The sequence below is a fragment of the Dysidea avara genome, chromosome 6 (genome assembly GCF_963678975.1).
Source record: "Dysidea avara chromosome 6, odDysAvar1.4, whole genome shotgun sequence".
NCBI classification, from domain to species: domain Eukaryota; kingdom Metazoa; phylum Porifera; class Demospongiae; order Dictyoceratida; family Dysideidae; genus Dysidea; species Dysidea avara.
The window spans coordinates 15,078,627-15,094,145 of record NC_089277.1 but is presented as its reverse complement, the minus strand read 5'-3'; the positions used below and the strand labels follow the sequence as shown (position 1 = coordinate 15,094,145).

General features: G+C 37.7%; 1 protein-coding gene across 2 annotated transcripts; it reads right to left on the bottom strand.

The window, feature by feature from the left end:
- Window positions 1-3,631: 3,631 nt before the first annotated feature.
- On the bottom strand, window positions 3,632-14,130 carry LOC136259091 (uncharacterized). 2 transcript variants are annotated; one of them, XM_066052517.1, is made up of 6 exons: window positions 13,990-14,130; window positions 13,862-13,931; window positions 9,678-9,783; window positions 7,613-7,840; window positions 7,260-7,445; window positions 3,632-3,872 (listed from the first exon to the last, which is right to left on the bottom strand). In XM_066052517.1, exons 3-6 carry the CDS (start codon window positions 9,774-9,776, stop codon window positions 3,825-3,827), a joined length of 561 nt encoding a protein of 186 aa, XP_065908589.1. In that variant the 5' UTR covers window positions 9,777-9,783; window positions 13,862-13,931; window positions 13,990-14,130; the 3' UTR covers window positions 3,632-3,824. The 2 variants fall into 2 exon arrangements, with proteins under 2 accessions (XP_065908589.1, XP_065908590.1); XM_066052518.1 differs by having other exon boundaries at window positions 3,632-3,850.
- Between the last annotated feature and the right edge of the window lie 1,389 nt (window positions 14,131-15,519).

The window sequence follows — 15,519 nt, the reverse complement described above, 5'->3', positions numbered from 1 at the left end:
GGAGGCCATACAAAACCATATTAATGTTCGGATAAAGTCCATGGAATTAGAAAAAGGTGAAAATTAGTTGGCATGTGCAAATGTGTGTTTATTTGGTTCCACAGTATGTCATGGTTGAAAGACTGTATCTAAAGCTGAAAAGACGATGTCCAGATCCATCTGAAGGTACTCTGAAGACACTACTTGAAGTAAAGTGAAGTAAATTCTCACTTTAACAGATGCTGTACTTTGCCAAACAATCACTGGAGTATCTAGTTTGGGATCATGTGAGATGATTCCAATCCCGGGTATATACTAGTCTATATCTATGGTCACGGTGTGAAAATGGCACAAATTGAATGGCGGTTCTGGAAATTTTAGAGTGGTTTCAGGTTCAGGATGTTTTCAATAACTGTGATCCCAGACTGTCCAGCTGCGGTAAATGCCATTAACTTGATAGCCCAGTGGCCTATAGCTATAGCTACATAGATCTATGGCGTAAACTAGCTAGCAATGAATCAGTAAAAATCACTCCACAACATTGTTTTACAGGTTGAATCTTACCAATCCAGAAAGTTTTGAAGCAACTGAACAGCTCTTGTACCCATTAAAATGATAATTATTTTTGGAGGTGCTTAAATGCTGTAATGGCATTTTCCGAGGCATTTTCAGTGATTTCAAAGGCAAATGTATGAAGTTTGGCCAGTTCACTATTTTTGGCTAAAACGAGTGTTGGTAATACTGTGAGTCAGTCTTCGAGTTCAAACACAGTCATGGTAAGTGTAACACAGGGGCACTAAATTGTTAATTGATTATGATTAAAGTAGAAAGTAGATGATTATGATTATGAATACTGAAAAGTACAGTTATAACTAATATATTCAGGGAGGTTACAAATCACAAAATAAGATTAAATTATAATTTACCTAAAAATTGTTTTATTTTATCACATTAGCTGGTTCAGTCTTGAGCTGGTTTGTTCCGAATTGCACTATACAGTACCTGTGTATCGCCGAAAGAAGAATTGCTCACTTCTAGCTATGTTGGTTTTATCACTGTAGAGTCAACCTCAGAATCTGCACCCGTATAAAGTGAAGATTATTAATCCTCGAAAGAAAAGTAATGTCATCATACGACAGCTACATTTCAATTCAAGATTTGAATCACTATTAGAGTTGCAGGACTGATTTGAATTGAATTGACTGAATTGATTGGACTTTTTGGACTGAATTGCAAAAACCTGTAAGATTGCTAGATTATCCTTCTTTCATGATATTGTATACAAAGCTAGTGTAGTAAATATACCACAACATTTTTTGAGGACAACTAGACACACTCGCCATCACCACCCACTTCATTTTATCCACCCAAGCGCAAACACCACAGCATATCGAAACAGCTACTTCCCAAGAACTATCATTGATTGAAACTCATTATCGACCTCATTAATTGAAATGACTGATAAGAAATTATTTCTAGATAACATTTGTAGCTAACTAATCATTTGTAAATAGCTAATTGTACATATGTTCCCCCCTTGTAATTTTTTGCCCCTGGGCATAATCAGTAAACACTGCCTGCCCAGTAATAATAATAATTACCGGTAAATAAAAGTAAATAAACACGCGAACGAAAAACGTGATCCTCTACATCACTTCCTGCCTTTTACCAATGTGACTGGTGAACGGTACAACCGGTGTGATTATTCAACCAAATTACTTTTTTTTCTATAAGGAAGTGGTTACTGAACCAAAAAGGTTATTATTTTCGCATCTAGTAGTTGTCCCAAGCATTCGAACAGTACAACTGGTGTGATTATTCAACCAAGTTACAGTACTTTTTTTCTATAAGGAAGTGGTTACTGAACTAAAAGGTTATTATTTTTGCATCTAGTAGTTGCTCCGAGCATTCGACTTTAAGGGACGTGTCTAGTAGTTCGCCGAGCATTCAACTTTAGTGACCGTGAAAAGTAGCATTAGTGTTAGGGTTAGGGTCAGGTTCAGCTTTCACCTTTAGGTTACATTCTTCTTACTATAATATTACACTGCAACTGCCTCTCAACTGAGCAGGAAATCATAAATTTGCACCCGAAGGCTGAGGGCTATTCTTTGTCTTTACATGAGATTTTTGAGCCATCATTACAATATGCTGTGGATTTCGCTCGGCCTCTAGGCTAGTTGGTTAACTGCCCTTCCTCTGCAGGAGCATGGAATTTCCCTACATAAGTCAGCCTTCTAGCTATACGTTATGGTTGGTCTCCTCTTAGGGAACCTTCACTGGATCTTCTTTTTCTGTGGACTATGTGCTATTGTGTCAAAAGGGTGCTCTCCCTTCACTGTGATATCAGAACTTTATTGCTTCTCTGTTGACTGAAGTTTGTTCTCAGGTCATTGTTTAACCTAATGAGCTACAGCCTGTCAGTAATCCTGATGAGTACTCTCTCTCTGTGCCTCAAATACTCAGGATGGTGCTCATCTGGATGTTGCAATAAATGGTTTCTGGGTTGGTCAGTCAGAGAATTATTTTGTTGATGTTAGAGTCTTCAATCCATATGCCGCTTCTAACAAGTGCTGCACATTCATGAAGTGGAACATGTTTCGTTCTCTCCCCTTGTACTGGGGGTCTGGCTCATGAAGCCACCATCTTCTATAAATGTTTGGCTTCTCTTTTGTCCACCAAGTGGGGGGAAATTATACTTGGATTGGCTTTGTTGTTGTCTCTCTTTGCTGCAATCTGCTTTTGCCTGCATTCATAGTGCTCGATCTGGTAATTTTGACAGAGCTCCACCTCTGATGGGGTGGAGTCTCATTTAATGGGCTAATTTAATCTTTAATTTTAGGTTTATTGATTGTATCATACAGTATGGTAGTAAGGGATTACGGAGCTAGATTTGGGTTTTCTGGGCAAAAAAAACAACAACAAAAACACCCAAAACCAGCTTCACAAGACTATTCTGATGGGTCTGATGATAACTTGGTGTGTTGGGATGGAAAACCCTAACATCGAATAATGCACCTTGTCGCCTCCCACAGACCCCCTTGCATGGATGTCAGCTCTTGCATTATTACTACAGATAGTGTAATTAGTTCCCCATTGAGTGGCAGTAATGGAGTAATGTCATGACAAGTGTAACCATTCTGCTGTTAAATCTCGCAGTTCATTATGGTGGATAAAAGTCAAGCCACCATATCAATAAATCATGACATGATCAACACTAAATGAAGTTACACACACACATGTGCACACACACACATGCGCACACACACATGCGCACACACACACATGCGCACACACACATGCGCACACACACATGCACACACACACATGCGCACACACACAACACAGTGACTTGGAATATTTTCAATTGCCAAGCCATACCTTAGACATAGTGAATCTCTAAATTTTTGTTTATTCAAGTGAAGAAATCAAAAGAGAACATGTAAATTTCAAGTTGATTTGGTTTGGAATGACCCAAATGTTTTACAATACTATTGACTCATTGTTGTGAGCACATGCACAGTATTTTGTAAATTATGTAATAAAAATTTCAACTGTTGAGCTTTCTTGTGAGTCCCTATGGGATAATAATTAATGAGCAATCTTTGTAATCTATATAGCTAGGTTGAATGCAGAGTTTGAGGGTATGATTTGATTAGTTATGCAACAGCTATGTTTGGCAGCAAGTCAGCAACAATAAAAAACAAAATTATATCCACAGCTGATTGTTAGTTATAATGATATGTATTCCTTACAACTAAATGCTCACTGTGACGTATGACTCATACAGCAGTAAAATAGAAAGTGTAAGAGTCCTGTCTTGGTCTATACTCAGTGCAACATACATCTCATTGACCGATGATCATCCTTAACACTGCAATCACAACAATGACCACCTAATAATTAAGCAAAACAAACATGCACAGACTTTCATTGAGTATAGTTATAGTATATTGAGTAAGTATAGTTAATTCATTCAGATGCATGTTAATATGGAGTGCTTTATTTGGAAATGTGATGCCACATCAGTTCAAAGTGCCAACTTGTAATTTTGTGTAATTGTGTGCCTCAAGGGCTCACATTTTACAACTATGACAAAAATGTACGTATATATCTAATCCAAAACAGCCTAGCTGTAAAAAAAGAGTGCGGCACCCAAAAAGGCTATGCTGAAAAATGATGTGAAATCCAAGGTGGCGGCCAAGAAATGGCTGTGATGGTAGATTAATGGTAAAAATTTTAATAACAACAATTTAGGTGAATTTGGTACCGCCTTTTACCATTAACCTACCATCACAGCCATTTCTTGGCCGCCACCTTGGATTTCACATCTTTTTTCACCATAGCCTTTTGGGGGACTGCACTCTTTTTTTTTACAGCTTAGCTGTTTTGGATTACAGTAGATATCACTTCTTTTTGTATTTGTATACCCCAAAGCCGGCCTGTGGCCAGCTTTGGGGATTTTTAAACATATCTTTTTTTCTTTACCACAGGAAGAAGAAAAAGATAAAACATATTTTTAATACTTACTATTTCTGATTTTATCAGTAAATATACAAATCATATACTGTATTATAATACATAATATTTATTACATGCCAATTAGGATAGCTTGTTTGCAGCTGATCTCTCTACTGGGTGACTTACTGAACTCTCTACAGGGTGATCTGTTCGTAGCTGAACTTTCTACAGGGTAATTTGTTTGTAGCTGAACTCTCTACAGGGTGATTTGTTTGTAGCTGAACTCTCTACAGGATGACTTGTTTGTAGCTGAACTCTCTGCAGGGTGACTTGTTTATAGCTGATCTTTTTACAGGGTGAGTTGTTTGTTTGTAGCTGAATTCTTTATAGGATGACTTGTTAGTAGCTGATCTCTCTACAGGGTGATTTGTTTTTAGCTGATCTCTCTACAGGGTGACTTGTTTCTATAGCTGACATGGTGACTTAATTGCTGGAAGCTGAACTCTGTACAAGGTGGTTTGTTTGTGGCTGAACACTCTACAGGGTGAATTGGTTTCAAGCTGATCATCCTACAGGGTGACTTATAATGGTCTGAATTGCTAGAGCGATTTGTTTGCAGTTGCATGGTGACTGTTCTATTAGAGTATCTTGGCAGCTGAATGCTCTACTGTTCTGTTAGAGTATCTCGATCTTGCTTTTGCTACACATAGTTTGCTTTCGAATCATAACTATGGCTAAGAGCCACTTCAATCAATCTTTACCTAGCTGCTATCGTAAGAATGAGAATGAGAAGAAAACAATGGGCGTGTCTGAAAAGTTGAACATGGTACCTTCACACCACTTGTTTTTTCTGTTGCTGGTGGCATGGGGTTAATCGCCACAACTTTCTATAAACATTTAGCTTCTCTGCTGTCAGATAAGTCGAACCAGTCATACAGTCAAACAATCCATTGGCTTCGTTGCAGTTTAAGTTTTTCACTCCTATGATCCTTAATCATGTGCTTGAGGGATGCACGTTCTTCGTCTGGCAAACCACAGCTGGCTGCTGGTGATATTTCCCTGGCAGTTAGCGAGGCCAGGCTTTAAGTAACTGATTGACTGTATGTGTGTTTTTTCATCTTTATATTGCCATCATTGAAAAAAAATTCATAACTAAGTGGTTTGTAATCTGATTCTTCTGTACTATTGCAAGGACTTTCTATGATGATTATTCCAGCTAGATATTGATTTTCAGCTCATTGCTCTAAGTGGTTTTCCTGCATGGTAGGCGTAAAAGCTAATAGTTTAAAATTCGATCGCGTGATTGTGACACAGGTTGGGTTTTGTGTCATATCTACATAGTCTTTATCTCGATTCCTTTCAAACCACAAAAAGGCACTCCTACGATGGCTACTCCATCTACATAGCAATTTCCAACTCATTCCTCCAAGAGGTTTGCCCTGTGGGCGTGACAGAAGTTTAGCCTTATTTTACGCAAATAATCGGTCATAACTCTGTGAATGTTAATCAGATTCCTACCAAACTTGGTACTGAGATCCACTTTAATGGGCCCTTTACATGTGCCAAATTTCAGCCTGAATGGAGCAAGAATTGGTGTTTTATGGTGGATTTTGCAAAGTGTGTGAAAAGAAGAAATAATGAAGAAATTATAATGAATTTTTGGCCACTGGTATCTCGGAAATGTCCAGAATAAGGGATCACTGAGCTACAAAGGTGTGAAAATGAGTTTTCTTTCTTCCTGTCAATGTACTCATGGTGTGGCGCCCAAGAAATCTTGATCATATAATGTACGTGAAAATCTGACAAAAGAATTGATATACTGTAGCTAATTCTAAATGCTCAGTGGCTACCATACCAGAGTCAAGTAACTTCCATTTGGTTTATGCTAAGATCAGTAAGATGCATAAATTTAATAGGGGTGCAACCTAGGGCTAGAAATGTGTGTAAAAGTCATCCTATTATTATGACAAATATTTTCAGATTGTATGTACAGTGGACTCGAACCCCAATGTGTCTCAGGCAACGGTGAAAAGTGTTCAGATAAGAGGATTGTCTGGATATACAGAGCTCTGTCAAAATACTCTAGTATAACATACACTTGTACTCAAAATATTGTTATAAAGCAGTCATTTCCAATTTCGGAGAAACAAGGGTACAGGGTTGGATAACTGAGGCTCTACTGTATTCAGACTGTCAGTATACATACACAGTATATGTATGTGTGTGTGTGTGTGTGTGTGTGTGTGTGTGTGTGTGTGTGTGTGTGTGTGTGTGTGTGTGTGTATGTGTGGGTGTCATCATAAGTAGAATTTTCTATTGCAAAGGTGATCTCACCTGCCACCATGCAGTGATACTGGGTTTGTGTCAGGTCCAGTTTGATTCAGGACCCTGCTATTGTCTTTTGACTTGCCAATAAGGTGATAAGGGGTGTGTGTGCATGTGCACATTGTGTATATTTGTCACTATGGTAGTTTTAAAACTGGTGACAGGTCAGACAGACTTTATTTATAACTATACTATACCCTATAATCATATGTGAATACATAATATGTAAATAAAAGTCTCAACATCATTAACTATATTCAATATGTGCATAAGCTCTCAAACACTATAATACTGCATGGGCGCTGCATGTTGTTCTATATACACAGAACTTTTAGCTTATTTCATGTGCAGTGAAACCATAAAGTAAGAATTTTGTAGAACTTTAATTTATTTGTGTGTTAAATTCTGCATGGCTTTGTGCTGTTCTTGTTGATATCTTCATCATACAAACATGTTTTACAACATCCAGATCTATACATATACATGCACATACTTACCCAAGCAACCATTAAGAAAAATCCAAAGACTGGGAAGATTATGAACTTGCGTTCATACCCTTGGCATTCAGTAGCATCATCGCAGTACCTGGTGTAGAGGTTAGCTATCAGTGCACTAGTGATCAACATGTAGACTGCCATGATCATAGCCCAGATAATTGTGAACAGCTGAGAGAGCTGGGTATACTGTTTGTGTTAATGAATAACAACAACGTATAGCTACTATTTAATAGCAAATCAAATACAGTTGTAGCAACTTTATATTTCTTCATCCTAAAGTACTAAATTTGATACTTATAGCTAGTGCCTTATATGTGCACAAAATTTGGTGACATATCAGCTTATAAACTTACTCTAGAATTGAGACATGGGATAAACAGGTCAATGAGTAGCATCGTTATGCACTGAAAAATGTTGATCATGGCTGCAGACATCATGTTAATGCAGATACGGTAGCCATAGTAATTACCCCCATCGTCATAGTAATCACACACTGCTACTGGCTGGTCTTCACTAGCATTACCAACACTGGGAGCAAAATACAGCTCCACCAGATAAGCTGCAATTATCAGTGATATTCCCTAATTTAAAAGAGATGCTGATGAAATATATACATAATATTTAATAGTTATACCACGGCTACAAGGGATTTGCTGATATATACATCCAAATCCCGAGGGCTGTGGGTGTATAATATCAGCAAATACCAAGCATGCAACCATGGTATAAGTAATACTAACAGCTATATATCACTTGGGGTGCACTCACCTAATAGGTAAAAGAACTAATGAGAACTCAGCCTGTTTGTTTTATACAGTAGATTGATCGTGGTTTTAATAACCTGGGCTAATAGCCACCAGAACGTTCATTAATACATTACTATGCTTCAACACATAATGCCAGAAAACTTGTGATCATGTGGGATGGAGTTTATATTGTTATCATTTTTGTACTAAGTAAAGCAAACAAACTGTAAGTTACCGACCTATTTCAGTGTAGCAGTAGTAGTTTGCCGTTCTGTGGTCTGTTCAAAGGCTCAGTGATATGCAGTGGGTAGAAATACGCATCCACGATTGCCCAAACAATTATTTTGTGCCTTCATTATCCTTTACTAACAACAAACTAGTCTATCTTAGCAAATATACTCAGCTTAGCAACCACTACAAACACCAATCCCACAATACAAAGCTCTATGTCACTCAATATAACTAGTCAAAGCATATCGTTTCTTTGAACTTGCTGGGCATCAAAGTCATTGGCAAACTGCTTTCCATGATATTTCCCAGGCAATAGGCAAATTAAACCCTGAGCGGTGCTTTTGAACTCCCACGCTAAAGTGGTATATATTATGAATATATATACACCAGACATAGGCAATAACCATCTGATAGATAACACACTTCACAGGAGGCTATATTAAAGGTTGATCAAAGTGACTCCAAATTATTTGCAAAAATGGCTGCAAATAAAAAGTTTTGTGTAGCTTTATAGCTAATACATCACATCACAGTTTTATTACTAATATTTCTAGCTAGTGTGTTTATATACTACTAGTATAATTACTGCCCTCTTACTCCCACACCTACTCAACCAACTGATTATAACTCCTCTAAGAAATCCTGCCATTACCACATATCAGATCCATCTGTATGCATAAAGGGTGCATGTTTGAGGGTTATATGCATGTAAGTGTTTAGCTACTGTATAGGAATGTACTTCATTTTTAAAAATATACACGGTTTTAAAGTAATAGTGGACTATCTTATGGAGCTTGGGAGGGAATTTTGGCCTATAAAGTATGTAAGGCTGCAAAACACAATAGTTAAATTTCTTGATTTATAAAGTGTTCCATTAGATTGCTGCAAAATGGACTATCGTACTGGTTGTATCTTAACTTCTACACAGAGCATAGCTTGCTAGTTGAAGACACCAGGTTGTGGATGCCACATACATGTAGGCATAGCAACAGGGGGCTACATCCCCATTTTTATTTTAGCTAGCCCCCCTCCACTTTATAAGAATAAGGAGATACTCCAGTCAGCTACTCTAATAGAGCAGTCATCAAGACAGTCATGTATGTGCAAATAAACATTCAGATGCATTTTCAAATAAAATTCAGTCATTACCAAATTAAATTTCAGACAGCTAATTTTTCAAAAATTTCCTGTGGGGGCATGTCCCTACGTAAATTTGTAAATTGCATCAACTACATAGTTCAGTACCTCCTTAGCTTCCTGCTTTTGTTGCTATTCCCTTGGGACCACATACATAGTTGTATGATTTGCTCTCTGTCATGTCTAGCTATACTGTATGTATTGCATACAAGAATAAGAGCATTTAAAATTCAGATGGCTAGCTATATACATGTGCACATCAGTTCATGCAAAATTACAAATGCAGTAGCTAAATATAACATACCAATATTATCAGTTTAGGAATAGATGCTATACCTATTCTACAGGCATAGGATCTTGGTGGTGGTAGCTTCAGTTGATCTGTATTTGTATCTCTTCCCATTGTGTTCCTGTATATACAACATGACAACTGCATAGTAACTGATGGTGCTTTATGTATGTACATATTGTGTACATTATTGTCTTATATCTGCTGCATGCAGAGAGTCAGCGTAATTACTTTTGATGTTATAAATTCTTAAACATCCTAAATGGTCACAGCTAGTGCATGGTGGCAATGAGCCTCAATGTGCATGCATTATTATTTATATACTTTTCATTTATTTGTGCCTGTGCTTATGCATACATACCATAGTTATACATGTAAGCATCCATCCTTGCTCTAGCCTATTGTGTACACATACAAACATATTTGCCTCCCATGCATGTTATATATATATATGAATGTGTAACACTTATGTTCATTTTTTACATTTCAGCCTTAATGTGGACAATTTTGGGGAGTTGATATAAGACCAGAACGTCACAGTATAACTTTGTATATATAGCCTTATAGTGTGCAAATTACAATTATAATTGGTGCAATCATAAATATGCATAGTAAGTTGCTGCTGGTCATAAGGTTAAAGACTGAGTATGTTACCCTTGAAACCAAATGAAAATTTAAACTTCATTTAGTGTTTGACTGAACTTTTCATAGCATTTTAGGTCACATCAACAAAAAAACATCCAGTGAAATTTACCAATGAATATTGTATGAAAAACGTATTCCAGGCATTGGTAAAATTTCATAGGTTAGCATATACGCAGGAGCAGAGGAGACATCTTTTTTGTGGGGGGGAGGATGGGGTGTAGCTAGGTCCATCCAGGAGATGACATGCCGTAATGTGCAAAACAATCCAGGAGAGTCTGGGGCATACCCCCATGCAGGAAAGTTTGAAAATATGGCCATCTGAGATTGAATCTGAGAGTGATTTATCAGAATACTATTGTTATAGGGAGGGTGACTGCTCTATTAGGGTATCTCGATCTTGAAGCATTTATATTAGTATCCAGTGGACCTATAAAAGGGTTTGGGGCATGTCGCTCTCCCTCCAGGAAATTTTAGATTCTCAAAACAAAGTGATTTTAGCAGTCACCATGCAGTAATATTATATTTGTTGACTGTTGTATTAGGGTGACTGCTCTATGATAGGGTATAATGATCTTGATTTATATAGAATCCAGCAGTAGCTAACATTTGTATAGTTAGCTATTTGGTGTAATACAATCAGCACATTTGTTTAATGACAGCTATAGATAGATAAATTTAGAGAGCTAAATCCCTCCATATAATCTTTTTGACAGCCCCTTTCCCCCGCATCTGTACATATATGAAAACATAATAGAATTTCTATTTGCATGGTAGCTATAATGTTTTTATTCAACACATGTATACCCAATAAATGTTTGACCTTTACAGGCCAGCAGTTTTAAGGGTTTCATGGGAGTATGTAGCTAAGAAATAAAACACCAAAGGGTCTGGGGACATGTCCCCAGAAAATTTTGAGGTTTAAAAAATTCAGGATTAGATTTTAGACTAGCTCACGCAGCAGTACTTTTGGTTTCAATATACTAACCCACATTCAGTAAATTCAATGTTTTATTAACTGTGAAACAAAGTCAACTAAGCCTGGCAAAAAGTAAAGCTTGACTGTTCTATAGCTATATTGATGCTGGTGGTTTAGATATAGTGGATTCAATTGCTGTACTGCTGAAAGGTTTTGCTGAGAAATTGTCGATGCACAACAATTCTGTGCATGCTATCCCACTAGGTGAATACAGGGAGTCAGGAACATGTAAAAATGTGAAGAATGGAGAGAAAAAATCCCAGACCATTGGTGACTTGATCACCAACAACAAGCATGCAGTCTAGGCACCTGCCAAAGGAGCCACAACAGCTGGGATCTGAGATCTTCTCTGCATTCAACTTATATAAACATCAACTTCACATCAGTACAGCTAACAGCTTATTAGCAGACAGCTGTTCATAAAGGAACCATTTAGATCTGCCACAGGCAGTAAAATTGGCACTTGCAGTAACAAGGAAGTATTTCCTTGTCCCTCTATATTGTTTCTAAATTATGAATGATTAGTAGGGATGTGCTGATTTCGCCGGCAAAATTTTTGGCATAATGGGTGGGTAAAAGCAATGAGCAAAATGCTGGCATAATTAATAGGTGCAATTTTTGTGAAGTGGACACAAAAAATTGCAAAAAAAGATTGAGATACTCTAATAGAACATACAGACGCGATAAAATATCAACAATGTATAGATAATTATTAGAACAACCATGCACACATATTAAGCAATATTAGCTAGCTTCTTGCTATACATGCTAAGAGTAAGTGCAGATCGAGATACTCTAATGGAACAGTCACTTTAAGGTGAAATTGCACTTGCAAATGGTCAATTAACAAAGATTAATGCTGAGCAAAATATGGAGCATAATAGGTGAATAATAAAAGAATTGCTGGAAAGAAGGAAAAAAAGCAAAATAGACTTGTCCCTAATGATTAGAAATCATTTTTGTAAAAACCTTACCTTTCAACCTTCAGATAGCCTGTTTTTACAAAAGAATTTGGATTCATTCTACAACTTGAGCATAGCTAATTAACTTTATTTAGAAATTCCTAAATGTATGTTTCTTATAATATATTTATATAGTTTTAACAACGAATCATCTACATCATGCCACATTGAGCCCAACATGCTACAACATTTAAGTGAACATTGGGATCTTGCATGGTGTAAGAATGTCAAAAGATCTATAATAATCACTATAGTATGATCTGCTCCAAGGCATAAAAATCATTTACATTATTGTGATGAACATTAGATTTGGGTCAGTGGAGGCTAGAAGATGTCTTTATTTAGCAACCCAACTCACATATTATTCGCAATTATGGAATCCCCACCTAAAAGACACCATTACACTTAAGAGGGTATACAGAGGCATGCCACTAAGTGCATTTTGAATGATTACACTTCTGATCGTATATAAATGTATTTACTTAATTATAATTTGAAACTCCTTCATACTCTCTTTTGTGAAATCTTTAAAGTAGCCAAGTGATCACTTTTAACTTTTGAATTATGCAACCTTTTGTAGTAATAGAAAAAGATGATATACTGCTCACAAATTGTTTCACAATTATTTTCCAAACAACAAAATTTGTAACTTTTATATCAGTTGACTCCCTGTGGCTGTGGAATGCCCTTCCCCCTATCAACATTCATTTACACCTGAACACAATCAAGGCAGTGAGTGGTCTATACAAACACCTTTGGGATAAATTTTACAGAACACTTAACCCAAATAATTTATGCATATGCTTATCATTTCCTTTGCCCCTGCTTTATGCACCCATCATTGTCAAGCCCTACCCCCAGGGTCCTTATACATCTACTGAAGATTTGACATCTACCATCCCTATAGGCTGCATGGGGCTTTTAATAGGTAAGTCAAATCCCCTATTTTGAGGTGGGGTTTTGACAAGCTTCTTAGCCCCAGTACTTGACAGTATAGAGGACTTGCAGCGTGACGTAAATCATCGTAATTGCTAAGCAACCGTAGCTGTCGGGCCATGTTTCGGGACAGTGTTTTGGCTGAAAACCGCTTTCTCAGGATTTGGTACAGGCTGTGATGAAGCGAATCAGTGTTGAGTTGTGTTGTAAATACCACACAGCTCGTTAAAAAAGGCGACGAAGTTAGAATTGGTGAGTAATGTATCGAAATTTAATTAGCCACCTATTTCACGAAGCCAATGATAAGATCTTCTATTTCGAAACCAGCCCGGTTCCCAGTGCCACTATACCCAGCGCTTAGTGAATAAATCTCGTTACCTTCATTCTGACCCAATATGCGCCATAGAAAGTTGTCCCGAAACATGTCTGCCTAGCAACAGTTGCTTCACGCGTGCAAGTCCTCTATATAGACTTTATTAACTCCTCTCAGTGTATTGCTCCGGGGGTGGGGCACTGTGTGATGACATTGATAGGTGCATTAGTTCAAGTGCTTCTACCCCTTACTTCAATAGTATCTTCTTTAATTTGGCTGTTAGCACAAGCTGCTAGTAGGCCTTCAGTACAGCGCAATTACATAGGTAGGTAATAGCTAGTATTATTTAGCTAGCCGGTTCGCTTACTAGTAAAGCACCGCGAGGCGGAGCGTCTGCCGTCTGAACGTGGATTTGTGCGATGGTAATGAGCTGTGCGCTAAAAGGAAAGAGGCGTATTAGTAGAGATGAACAGTCACAGTGGAGGGCCGGCTTACTTAGTTGAGTCTTGAGAAGATTTACGGGTAGCTAGTCAATGACAGTAGCCTTGGCCTAAGTTACCCAGCTGAGGCGGTAGAACTGTAAAACTGCACTTTGTGAAAGTGGCCGTTAGCGAAAAGTAGCGTTCAGAATTTTGGTTTTGGAAATTTGAATGGTTGTTAGGGTGGATCACGTGATCAATTCTTTGGAAAAAGAAACATCCGTCGTAATGTGCGCTGAAGGGACATTGGAATCTCTTAATGAAAGCAGTAGCTAGAACGGCGGAAAAGATAGAGTCGGGAAGTTTGATGTAGGTTTCCGTATCCAATTTACTACAGTGGAACAACCATCAATAGAATATTGTTCAGCCCTATCATCCGGGCACTGAGACAAGTATCAGTAAACTAGAACTATACAGCACCGTGCCGCTCGCTTTGTTCTAAATAAACCATGGCATAGATCTGACCAAAACCATGATAGCATCACAGACTGCTAACCTACGTACCTAGCCTTAAATGGCCTACTGACACTTCAAAACAGAACAATTGCTAGACTCACCTTACTTTTCAAGATTGTCAAGAACTTTACTAGTAATACCTGATTGCTGTCTACCATTACCAACACCAGTGTTGTATACTCGTGCTCAACATCCCCTCAAGCTCACTCAAGAATTGACGTGTAGCTACAAGTAGCTATATATTGGCCTTTATAGCTACCTAGATCAGTTATTCTCTACAAATTCCTGATATTGACACAATTGATCTTGAAACAGTTAAGAACACTGTAACCAATATAATATGTGATTGTAGTGCTCATCAGCGTGTGGTCTTTGTTAATTACAATAATAATAAAAAAACTTCCCCAAATTAAGGACACAATAGAAAAACCTCCATAATAAGGACAAAACTTTTGGTCCCAACAGGTCTGGTTAATACATTTTTTTATCTCTGAAAGAGGATAACCTCTATACTATGGCAAAAAGTGGTTGAAAATTCTTGGTTCCAAAATGTCCGTAATAGAGAGGTTCCACTGTATAAGTGATAAGAGATGGCCAAAGTTATGTTCTGTGTGACTGGTAGAGCGTTTATTTATTTGTATGTACAGAACTCAGATTTGCGGAGTAAATGGTACATGTAAACATTTGATATAATTAAATATGTTTTTCTCTATTCACTTGGTTGATGCTTTAAAATGGGAGGGCATGCAGTGCCTCCATTATGCACCCACAACAACAAACAATTAATATATTATATTAATTGTTCGTTGTTATAGGTGCATAATGAAGGCTAATATAGTTTCAAAGAGACTGCCAGTGCACGGGTTGTACAAAAGGACAAGTCTGCAAATGTACTCCCGACTTTGTGACCTGGAGTAAAAGGGAATTTATGGAAAACATTGCCCTGAGTACTGGGGACCGGGTTTTGACTCCAGGCTTTAGATCGTGCAGTCACAAGCACAGGATCATGTGTAGGTCACAGCTGACACGTGACATGAATCGCCTGTCAACTGTGGTAGGAATTAGTGGGAACTGGTAACAGGAATTGTTT